Raw genomic sequence first — 11,638 nt, forward strand, 5'->3', positions numbered from 1 at the left:
ATTTACCGTAAACCTTTCTCCTATTTAAATATTTTGATACTATCTCTAAATTGATCCAGCCCTGTACTTATTATTTATATATACACTTTCATCGAAAATTAATCTTCAAGAACGCGGGAAAATATTTTAGCAGTTATGAAAATATTGAAGTTCAGAACACTATCTTTTAAGATTTAAACAAAATTCAATTGTTGAATGAAACCGAAATTTTGAAGTTACGGGCAAATATTTCGTATCTATAAATGGAAGCTATTCTAGTTGGGAGTTCATTGCATTTGAACATTATTCTACATTCACTTAAGGAAATATTACCCTTTTTTGTCTATAAGAAAAAAAGTTATAAGGAAAACCAGAAAGTGACGAATTATTCAAATTGTAATTGATTGAGAATCAGTGTCAACATTAATTTTAAGAAAAATCAAATCTAGTAACAATATATTTTAGTCAAAGTTTAATTCTTAGAAATTTCATATCTGAAAAGGATAGTTTCCAAATTCCAAATTAGTAGTATTATTTACCGCCAGAGTCAGAACACAAAACCCACTTTTGTTTAATAGAGAAAGGCAAAAAGTGCACCGACTGACCCAAAAGCCACTTGCTCCACCGGTCACTACCGTGATTTGCGCCTCCTCGTGTGGTCTCTCTCGCCAAAGAGAATTTTAGTTTCGCTTTTTATAATCAAAACTCGTTTACAAAAAACTTAAACACGTTCGTGCAACTCAAAGAAATTGACAAGAACAAACAACAACAACAATTCTAATAAATTAATTAGTTTATTCTTTTCCCAATATTTCTCCAAAACTGTTTTACAAGCCGACGATAACATTAAATTACTTCTTAACAAAATCACAAAACACCCAAAAAAAAAGAAAAAGAAGAAAAAACAAAATCTTATCACAACTCCATACAAAATTTGACCACACCGGCGATTTTGCAACCAAACCGGTGTTTGGTTAATGGCAAAAATATCACACAAGTAAGAGATCGGATATCAAAGAATCATCAAGATCGTTGAACGATGAACCAATCTCTTTGATCTCGGAGGAGTAGTATTCTTCTGCGTTGCTATCGAATAACATAAGGTCGTTGAAGAAATCATTCTCTGTTGGTTGAATAGGAGACATAGGTTGATCGAAGATGGAGATGTCTGGTAATGATTCATTGAAATAGTTGTCGAGAAATGTAATGTCCAATGGAAATGAATCATCATTAGTATTAGTATTACCTTCTCCAAGATGCCAGCTTATTGGCTCTTGTTCTGGTTCAAGAAACTCTTGTTTAACCGGTTTGATAAGACTATCGATTGGTTCCTCCGAGACATATGTTTGGTAGTTGAGAACCGATGTCGGAGATGATAGATGTTGAGAATCGTCCATTGATTCTGATATCGAAACCGACATGTTGCTCTCCGGTTCTTGTTCTTGTTCTTGTACCGGTTCTGGTTCTGGTTGTACGGTGAAGTTGGTAAGAGCATCAGGGCCACGAAGTTTGATTGCTGCGTTGTCGTAGACGATGGCAGCTTCCTCCGCCGTTGCAAAAGTACCGAGCCAGATTCTCCGGCGTTGCTCAGGATCACGAATCTCCGCCGCCCATTTTCCCCATGGTCGCTGTCTCACGCCGCGGTACTTCTTCTGGTTTTGGCCGGAAACAGAGGGCTTTTGAACCGTAGAATCAACGTTGATTCTTTTCCGGTCCTTCGTCGGAGAAGCAGAGACGTCGCCGGTGGAAGAGCTGCTAGGCTCGACTCTGATCTCGTTAATCAATCTCTTGACACGTCTTCGAGGGAACAGAAACTCTTCCTCGTCGCTTGATGAATCAGTGGCGTCACGATCCGTCATTGAGACCCGAACCAACCTGGCCGAGTCACGAACACTGGTCTTCCTCTCCATAGACGACTTTTTAGTGTACTTTCTGATAACAGTCTTGTGCTCTGTGTACTTCACTGGTCTAAGATCCATAAACTCATCCATCATCATCACCTATTATTTTAAACAGAGAGATTCTGGTGAAAAAAAGAACAGAGATTCTGGTGAAAATTTTCAGAGATTTGGAGAAAGAGAGGAAAAGGGTATATAAAATGAAAGAGAAAGAGAGACTGTTAAGTTTAAAGTGAGAAGATTCAGAAGTCACTGTTAAATCCTACTTTATAGGATCTTTCGGGCTTTAGCCATATTTGGTATATATAAAGTAATAAATAGAATAAAATATTTTTATATTCTTTGCTTTTATTTACTTATTTCCATTTTTTCACTTTTGAAATATCCTCTTTTACCGTGTCACATAAATATACTGTATCAGTTTTACATTTTTACACCGCCTAACACATTTTAAAGTGACAATAAAAAATGTAAAACAACAAAAAAGTCTTTGTAAAAACTATATTATTTGTGAAACATATAAAAAGTAAAAATTTACATGATATTTTGGTAGTCATTATTGATAACGATAAGTAGAAACTATATATTTTAAAAATTGTTAAGTTATCTACTTTTTTTTTTTTTTTTGGTTTTTAAACATTCTCAATTCGTCAATTCGCAGTGATATATTAGCCACAAATTTTGATACAGAGAGGAGTGAATTACTAAACGGGACGCCGCATTCATATAAGCAAATCGCATGATGACACCTGTACAAATGAGATATTTTTCTTCTTTGAGATGACTATCTTTCTGCTGAGTCAGCAGCGCGTGGCTTCTAATCTCGAAATCTACGATGCATATCACGTGACCCCAAGATACCCGGTCCCAGTTTTATTTTAACTGCTTTCATTTTTTGAAAAGATATCTACTATTTTGTTTTTGTTTTTGAAAATGTTTTAGTTACAGACAAATATGTTTTTTATATTATTGAAGATTAAAATATTTTTTAAAAAAATATGATGACTTCACCCAGGTTTGACCGACATCTGTAGCGAATTCGTTTAGCTGTTTCGTCCCATGCATTCATTTCTTATGAACAACCTGTCACGTGATGTGTTTTCCTAAAGTGCTTATTCAACAGTAAATATACTATTTGAGTAAATGCTATATTTATGTTCCAAATGAGTAAATTCCGACCAATGTAAAAAGGGAATCAATCTTTATTTTCCAGTAAGAAAATATATTTGTTTCTGTTATTATATGATTCTATTTTAAGGAAAAACTGTTACAAATTATTCAGTAAAATCCTCTCATTTCCAGTGAGATAAGTAACGTGGCGGGCAACCTAGGATTTGGCGCTAATTTTTTTTTTTTTTCGTTTCAGAGCTTTCATTTTTGAAAATATGAAAATTCAAAAACTTGAACTTACAAAAATTCATCTCTAACCGAGTTCTGATTTAGTTTAGGGTTGAAAAAATCAGTTGAAAATTACAAGTCATTATGAAACCAAAAAAAAAAACACGAGATTTTTTTTTGTCAGGTTAGTCGGACGAGCATCAGAATAGTGCTAACTAGAAGCAGAGAGAGAGGAAGATCGGTTAAGAAAGGTCGTGTGAGAGAAGCCAAGGACGATTTGATTCTGAATATCCAAAGTGGGAAGAAGAGAGAGACATGGAGAATCCTTTGGATTGACAAAAGACAAACCCCGAGGTTTAGTGCAGTGTTCTTGGCCACTGTCCTACATTGAGCCAAGTGACCAATCCACGTATATTTTATATATGCGTCTATTACTATACGAACCATATTATAATACGTACATGTGTGTTACTAAAAACGACAATTAAGTGACTACATTGAAATTTAGACAAACTGTGAATCTTGTTTTAGACTTGGGTTGACCACTTTCTTTTTTGGAGCGATAACAACTTCTCACCAATGACTTTTAATAACGACTGGGTTGAAGTAACAATACCCAACCCAATATTTATAACTTTTTGATATTAACATCTTTTTGTTGCCATTCACCATTAATCGGTGACATGTGACAATAAAAAGAAGATTGCGTTACAGATTTTGTTGAAAGCTAATACAATGTGTCATGTGTGCATATATAACGTGTCCATCTACGGTTATGAACGAAGAATCCAAATAGAAGAAAGAAACGAGACTTGTTGGTAAAAAATAAATTTAAGGACAAAGATCCATTCTTAAAAGAAGGGCCACCCCTCAAAATAGCAAAACGTTGAAAGCTTTATCACCATTAGTTACTTATATAATAATGTGATGTACGTTGGTCTTGGTGCATAGCTTTAAATTAAAAATGAGCTCGAACTTTGATGGACAAATAAAGACTAGAGAAGGTCACCGCTTGAGTAATTACTTCTCATAACCAAGTTTATGATAATATAAATTAACGTGTGAGTTTCGAGTTTTCCCAAGGTAATGTATGTCTTGGAGCAGAAGCTACATGGTCGCGCGACTCGTGAGTACTACTCAAGTCATTCTCGTGGACAGCCTTAGTTTACAAGCAAGAAATGTTGGTCATATATCTAATAAAAATAAAAATAGCTTACATAGATACTTGGAATTTGTTCGCGAACATTAAATTCATCAAAATTTTATAATAAATATATGTAGTACATTATAGGAATATATATGTAAATGTATAGGTAAAAGTAAAACTATAGCTTTTAAAATAGCCTAAATTATTATTGGTTATTGAAAATACACTAAATTGAAATCTAAATGTAACTATTTAAAAATAATTTATCGAAGTTCCATTATAATTATTTTTATTCATATATAAATAACTTTTTTATGTACAATTCAAACTTTTAACAATTATCGTAAAAACATTTATTCATTAATATTCTTTAAAATTACTCTGTAGAAATAAGTGCCCAACCCAATCGATCATTTGAGCTAAGCTCTACCTTACTAGCGTTGATAGGAATAACATGTTAAATGAACCAAAAGGAAACTAAAAGTTAAACCAATTTGTTTAGGATCTGGTGCAAGACAAATTGTCTGGTTCGGAGAGTTTGATTTTCACGGTGAAAATTTCACCGAAACCTTTTAGTACCATGACTCATGGCACATGAATCGTGACTCCTCTTCTTACCTCCACTTGTCTTGACTCTTGAGACCGCTGAAGTGTCCACTGTAATTTTAAGTTTTATTCAACGCAAAAGGTTTTGTTTAAGAGATTTGATTCACGGCAATATTAACATTAGTGACTGGTCATTAATGCCATTTAGTGGAGGCCACCAAAGGTTACGATTCTCTAATTTACTAAAGACAAAACAGGGGATCTCTAAGATCAGGCTGTAACTAAGTTATTTTCTTCAGTTCTAATTTAAATATTTAATAAAAACCTGGCGTTAACCATGCTCTCTTGGGCACGACCTCTCTCTTTATCATAATTAATAAACTTTTTTTTTTTAAGTTATGGAGACTTTGAACATAGATTAAAAGTAGTCCAGTCACTGACAGAGTGACATTGTATAAGTTTTCGGGGGTATTGAAGGGATATTTAGTAAGTAAACCCTTCGGTCGTTAGACATAAAAATTAGAAAATTTATGGTGACTCTTAGAAAGTACTATATTCTGTAATAGAGAACGGTCCATGCTCGAATAGATCGTGTAATGGTTATTTGGGTTGCACTTTAACAAAAACAATGGTTTTAATTTGGGTTGCAACGGGTGTTAGTCTGCCTTTAATTCTGGAAAGCTGATATTCTGATTTCTTACAATAATTTTCGTATTTTTAGTACATGAAACATTGCCGTTGGTGGGTTAATGTAATTGATATATTCTTAGTGGGATTAGACGTGAATCTTTTCTTTTTGTGTAATAGTACTACTCAAATTTGTGAGATAGTTTTTAGAAAATCTGTTGAATCATGTAAAAGGTCGAAACTAGTTGAAAGACAAATGGTAAGATAACTTATAACTCTAGTTTTAACGGCTTTAGCTGGTTGGAAACAGAAAGTTTTACTGCTTTCGTTCTTTCTAATATGTTTAGAGATCATTAAATTTCGTACGTATGAGTATTCATATACGAATATAATTGGTTTATGTAGAAGTGTAGAACACAGTAATGTAGTGTTATGCTGTTAGGTTTTACTATATAAACAATTTCTATTCATGATACTATATACCATGCATACATATCTATTACAATTACAGATTTAACATAGAACTATTATGAAGTAAAAGACAAGATTATTCAATGCAACTGCTAACCCACACTAAGACCATATATGATGCTGAGTTTACATGTGCATCTAGTGACTAGTGGTAGTTTAAATGCTTTAGAAGGAAAAGTATACCATTCGGTTCTAATAGTATAATTTATTTACAAGTTTTATCAGTAGTAGTGCTCGAGTAGTGAAAACACACATTTAAAAACTTATTCGAATGGACTTGGAAGCCTCGGTAAACCCAAAACTCAAAATATATAGAAATACAAGTGTTGGAGTTTCGAGAAAGAAAATAAACTTTGATTTGAATCTTAAGATAAAGAGTTTTAAAGATTAACATGAATTGATCAAGCGTCCACTAGCACTTTCATTAAGCAAAATATGCATTCATAACATTTTTTTTTTATAAATCGTCAACAAACTAACGTGAAATTATAAAATCATAACCTTAATCTCAACATAATAAGCCCTGATTACTGCTTTAAACCTCGCCAACCTCATAAGCTCCCAACCTTAACAACAACATGTGTCCATCGAAGAGGAATCTAATTCGTGGGATAAACATTATGTTAAAATATACTATACTCCATCACTGAAACAGAACCTTGAACACAAAAGTGTCATAATAGTTGGGTTATACCATAAAAAAGTAACCGTTTTTTCAAGGTCTTTATACCATAATGTTTAGTAGCACTAATGGCTAAACCCGTTTGAGTATATTATTTGGGGAAAAGGTGATTTTAATAGTTTTACTATTTTTTGTAAATCTTAAATTGGTCAAACTTCAAAGTGATAATTCCTTTGTCCCATTTTATTAAATTGTTCCAGATGGATCACAATCACAATCTTAACTCATGAACAACTTCACTCTTAGGCCCCATACACCATTTACATAAATCATTGCCCACATAATACTAAAATGAAAATGTTACGTATGTAAGTTAATAATGTTTACGAAAACGGAAAGGCTTACGATTGTAGCTAGTTTGGGCTTTGGACAGAATAAAATCCAAAATAATATGAGCCTTGATAAACACAGAGACGCATCGGCATCACGCAATAAAGAAACAGCAGACGGGATGATGATTTACGTTTTACAATTCCATAGAATGGAGATCAAATAATTTCTTACTGATCCTGTCTTCACAAATTTTATAAGACAGACAAGTCTATAAAAGATCATTACATAGAAATAAGAAGAGTTTAATTATTAGGGCTCTTCCTTAAGGACAGTATTTGTGTCAGCCCATGGCATACTTTTGGGTCCAGGTCCGAGCAGTGGACTCGTACTTGTTCTTGTCTGTCTTGTACATGTGAGCTATCTCAGGGACCAAAGGATCATCTGGGTTTGGATCCGTTAACAAAGAACAGATCGATAGCAGCACCTGTTGCACCACACAAAATTGATGTCACCTGGAGAGCAAAGCTGCAAAATTATGGTTCTAATATGATAAAGATGAGGAAGAACAAAAGAAAACCTTGGAAATTGTGAGAGCAGGACTCCACTGCTCCTTCAAGATGTCGAGGCAGATGCTTCCATTGCTGTTAATGTTTGGATGGAACACCTTCGTCCTAAAAGCCACCTACATTTTTTGTAACAACATACATAGAGAGCAATGAAATCAAGAACACAGAGAAAAGAACAATAGATAAACGATGGAAGATATTAGCAACAGAAAAATGATGGCCGAAGTAAAGTTGGAAAAAAAATTCAAAGAAGAAGAAGCAGCTGTAGAGATTTGAATATACCTTAGGAGGCTTAAATGGGTAATCTGGAGGGAAATGGATGGTTACAAGAAAAACTCCTCCAGAATAAGGGCTATCCGATGGACCCATTATAGTGGCCTGCCAATGAAACATGTCTTCCGCAACGGGTCCTGTCAACATTTAACCAAAACTTCAATACCAAACCAGAAAAGCAACAACATGCATATAAGAAGAAGTTGGTAAAAGGGGCAAAATTAGAAGAGAACAACAGAGTTATAATCCTAAGATCTCATCCAAGGAAATCAAAAAATGAAACCAGATCTATCAACGAGCAAACAAGTTTGAACATTGACCTTTATGATTCATTCCTAGAAAAATCACAAACAAGTGTTACCATGAAGTATGCAAATTTCTGTTATTAGCAGCTGAATTACCTAAAAATCAAGGATAATTAGATCTAAGCTAACGAGAGATCAATATCAAACCGTCGCACACATAAAAAACCAGCTCAAAAGAAGATCAAAACCAACGACCCATCATTATCCAGCAAGAGGAACATAATTATTGAATCAAAGTTGATAAATCGACTAAAAGAATAGGTACCTGCGCTACATGAAGTAGGAGGATCCTTCTGCAGATCCTTCAATTCCTTCAAAATCCGTTTCGATGCCATTTCCAAAATCCCACGATCCAAATTCCAATTGAAGACTCTGCAATCGAAAACCAATCCAATGGTCAGATGAATTAAGAAGAAGAAAAACATAACCCAGAAAATTATATATAAAGACGGGAAGAAGATCCAAAATCATAACTCCGAATTCACGTTTTTGGTTTTGGTTCTTCGAATTTAGGAGAAGAAAGGGTGGTGAAACGGAAGAGAAGAAGAAGTTGAAAATGTTGTGTGGTCGCGACCACAATAAATAGGGTGCGGGTAAATTCTGGTTCGTTTGATTAGTGGACTCTGCTGCTTTATTCTTTCAGATTCGTTCGTTTTAAATAATGTCAAACTTTTTTTTGGGTGGGCCTAACTCAGCGTTGTACCTACGGCACATATAAAATAACGCGGTTGTTCGTATCATCATCATGTGGCGCCGATGTTTTCCAATCCCGTCGAAGCGTCGTCGTTTAAGTGGTTTAGTCAAAAGTCGTATGATCCGACGGCTGAGAGTTTTGTAGAACGAATCATTTGACGTAATTTGAATGAATTTACCATGCTTTCAAGATTGACCAGCGGTTGATGAAGGATGTTTTTTTTCAAAAACGTGATGTGTAGGAAATTATTACATTGTTTTTACTGTCATATGTCATATGTGACAAGACGATTCGTTTTGGTGACAAAGTATAAAGATGGAGGATGAATTAACATAACAGTGACATTAAGATATATTCGACAAATTAGATGTTAAGCTAGACATTATTTCCACGAAATATGATCTAACTTGTTAAGACAAATTGTGAAGGTTGCGGTTGGTGTGACTAAGTTTGCCTATAACTCAAATAGTTTTTACTTGAATTGAATCAAACAATACTATAATAACTAAATCTAACGAAAGAATAAGCCAAAGTGATTATAGTTTTTATATTTTTGCTGAAATGAAGAAGTAATTTATCATGATCAGTAAAAAGAATGGTATGCAACTAAAATTTACCAAAATAATTAAGATTTTCGCTAATTTATTATTATTAGCACTGCTATAGTGTTGTACATGAGAAGTTAATTAACAAAGATCATGAATTTTCATCACATTTTTTTTTTTTGTTAATTTGAATTCTGAACCGTGGAACTATCTACATTTACTAAAGGAGGAGATTCTAAATCTATTTGATTATCTTCCGGATCCAAAATCTTGGGACATCTCTCATTATTTCCATAACTTTCTTTTGTGAGATGTTTGAACCATCTCTTCTGCTTCGGTTGTTCTGCACTTATGGCAATGACAACGTCATTGGGGAAGAGATCACGTTGGACAAAAGCATGCATCACCGTCAACCCAAGCACAGCTATCACCGTCAGAGTTGCTGCTCCCGACATCACAACCGATAGTATCTTCGTTGCCACTCCCGTGACTTCGTCTGAATATTTGATCGTCGCACTGGCCACTGCCGTCATTGGAAACGTGTAAGCCCACCAAGCTAGCGAGAATCTGATATTTTTTGAATAATTATGTCAGATAACATGTATGTTATTTGGTTTGGTAAATTAGATCCTTGCAGTTCAAGAAACAGCTTACTTGAATCCCCGGAAAAGGTTAATCCGACAAACCTGAAACAAGAATCACAAGAAGTAAAGCTGTTACATTTCTTGTACCACAAGAAACTCAGCACTAGCTCACTAGAACTCTGTTAATGAAAACAAAAACTACCAGAGAGAAGTACAAGAACAAGGAGATGAAGTATGCTAGACGCGAACCGAGATCGAAAGAGGCAGAGATCTTGGTCCAGGCCATGGAAGCGACGGCTGGTGCAGCCACAAAGAGGAAGAAAACAGGGTGAAGCTCTTTAGGTAAGGTTTCATTCGTGGGAAGTCTCTGATAGAGAGTCACAAATAAAACCAAATAATAAGCCAACCCTATGGCAAAGAAGAATATTGGTCCTTCTTTCAACCCCATGGATGCTCCTAGAAGTGCTCCTGCAAAGTTACCGACAATGGAAAGGTGGTTTGTAGGGTTGGCGACTTTGGAGAGGCGTCTTTGTCCACCAGACATCCACTGTCCGTAAATCTTCATCTCAAGAAACAAGATGGGAGCCATAAGGAAGTACCAAAGTGTAGAGGGAAGATGTGAGATGATAGAGTGTGGGATTCCAAGTGCCAAGAAGAGGATTGATATAAGAGGAGCGAAGAAGAAGTTGACTCGGATCGGATGCCGAAACTCACGGCGAACCGCCTCAAAGAAGAGGATGGTTTTGAAGAGGTAAGTGATAGAAACGGCGAGGAGGAGAAGGAGAGAGATCCACCAGAGCACGTGGTTGATCACTTGAGTCACGTGCAAGAACTTCTCTGCCTCTGTGGTTGCTAAGGTCTTCCACATGATGGCTTGACTACTTACTCCAAGACACATCCCATATGATGTGATTGGAAACCGTAGAAGAAACGGCCACGTTTTGTCCTCAGGCAGAACTATCTTCTCCTTCTCCTGTCATCCACCAATAAACCCATAAATAGAAGTAACCAAACACAAGTATAACTCAACCATATGAGCAAAAATGAATGATAAAATACCTTGAGAGTTTCAAGCTCGGGGCCTTGAAGAGCATCAAAGTATCTATCAGCGGTTAAAGATTCAGTAATCTCTTTATGATCCTGCAACGAACTCTCAGTGGGTTTCCCACGTAAATTCGATATCTGACGTTCGAGTTTCCCGGACATGGTCCTGAATAGGTCATACCTCTTGTCGTGGAAGTTTCTAGATGCTTCTTGATCAAGAAACATGGCACCTCGGGGCATAGACTTGGAATGAAACTTCATCTTCCTCGCTCCGATTCGTTTCTCTAATCTTGAGAAATCTCCAGAACCGGATTGACGTTGGTTTTCTAATAGATCTGAGTGGTTTGCTGGAGAAACCAAAGGACTAACCGATCTTGGATTATTCATTGTTTTCCCTGTTTTAGTACATAAATTTGGAACTATATTTATAAAGATCCAAATATATAAAAACCGAATCAAAACGTCACATCCAACTTTTGCAAATGGGTTAGTTGTATATTATTGTTAACATATTACGAAAACGAACATGCAAACCACACACACATACATAAATGTATATATAAACTTACAGAAAATGAAGAGAAAGTGATGGAAAAAGAAAATGTAGATCTGATCAGTGTTTGAAAAGAACAGAGGATCTGATCAGTCGGTGTGACTCTTTTGTGT

At 35.4% G+C, this 11,638-nt stretch overlaps 3 protein-coding genes and 2 long non-coding RNA genes across 11 annotated transcripts; 2 read left to right on the forward strand and 3 right to left on the reverse strand.

Moving 5' to 3' along the window:
- Positions 1-453: 453 nt before the first annotated feature.
- On the forward strand, positions 454-798 carry AT4G07925. Its single transcript, NR_142168.1, has one exon. It is a non-coding gene; the product is annotated as an other RNA (long non-coding RNA).
- On the reverse strand, positions 779-2,232 carry CRF4 (cytokinin response factor 4). The gene has a single exon (NM_118933.3). It carries the CDS (start codon positions 1,974-1,976, stop codon positions 969-971), a length of 1,008 nt encoding a protein of 335 aa, NP_194524.2. The 5' UTR covers positions 1,977-2,232; the 3' UTR covers positions 779-968.
- A 1,640-nt stretch (positions 2,233-3,872) lies between these two features.
- Positions 3,873-4,240, forward strand: AT4G07955. Its single transcript, NR_142169.1, has one exon. It is a non-coding gene; the product is annotated as an other RNA (long non-coding RNA).
- A 2,527-nt stretch (positions 4,241-6,767) lies between these two features.
- UBC9 (ubiquitin conjugating enzyme 9) lies at positions 6,768-8,737 on the reverse strand. Of its 2 annotated transcripts, NM_179131.3 has the most exons (5): positions 8,580-8,737; positions 8,371-8,477; positions 7,810-7,937; positions 7,539-7,643; positions 6,768-7,445 (listed from the first exon to the last, which is right to left on the reverse strand). In NM_179131.3, exons 2-5 carry the CDS (start codon positions 8,438-8,440, stop codon positions 7,302-7,304), a joined length of 447 nt encoding a protein of 148 aa, NP_849462.1. In that variant the 5' UTR covers positions 8,441-8,477; positions 8,580-8,737; the 3' UTR covers positions 6,768-7,301. The 2 variants fall into 2 exon arrangements, with proteins under 2 accessions (NP_849462.1, NP_567791.1); NM_118934.3 differs by having other exon boundaries at positions 8,371-8,737.
- Positions 8,738-9,401: 664 nt separating this feature from the next.
- Positions 9,402-11,615, reverse strand: SLAH2 (SLAC1 homologue 2). 6 transcript variants are annotated; one of them, NM_001341891.1, is made up of 5 exons: positions 11,542-11,589; positions 10,988-11,367; positions 10,131-10,901; positions 9,999-10,030; positions 9,402-9,911 (listed from the first exon to the last, which is right to left on the reverse strand). In NM_001341891.1, exons 2-5 carry the CDS (start codon positions 11,357-11,359, stop codon positions 9,527-9,529), a joined length of 1,560 nt encoding a protein of 519 aa, NP_001320078.1. In that variant the 5' UTR covers positions 11,360-11,367; positions 11,542-11,589; the 3' UTR covers positions 9,402-9,526. The 6 variants fall into 6 exon arrangements, with proteins under 6 accessions (NP_001320078.1, NP_001328003.1, NP_001328004.1 ...); NM_001341892.1 differs by having other exon boundaries at positions 9,999-10,901; NM_001341893.1 differs by having other exon boundaries at positions 10,131-11,367.
- Between the last annotated feature and the right edge of the window lie 23 nt (positions 11,616-11,638).

Source organism: Arabidopsis thaliana, chromosome 4, assembly GCF_000001735.4.
Source record: "Arabidopsis thaliana chromosome 4, partial sequence".
Lineage (NCBI taxonomy): Eukaryota > Viridiplantae > Streptophyta > Magnoliopsida > Brassicales > Brassicaceae > Arabidopsis > Arabidopsis thaliana.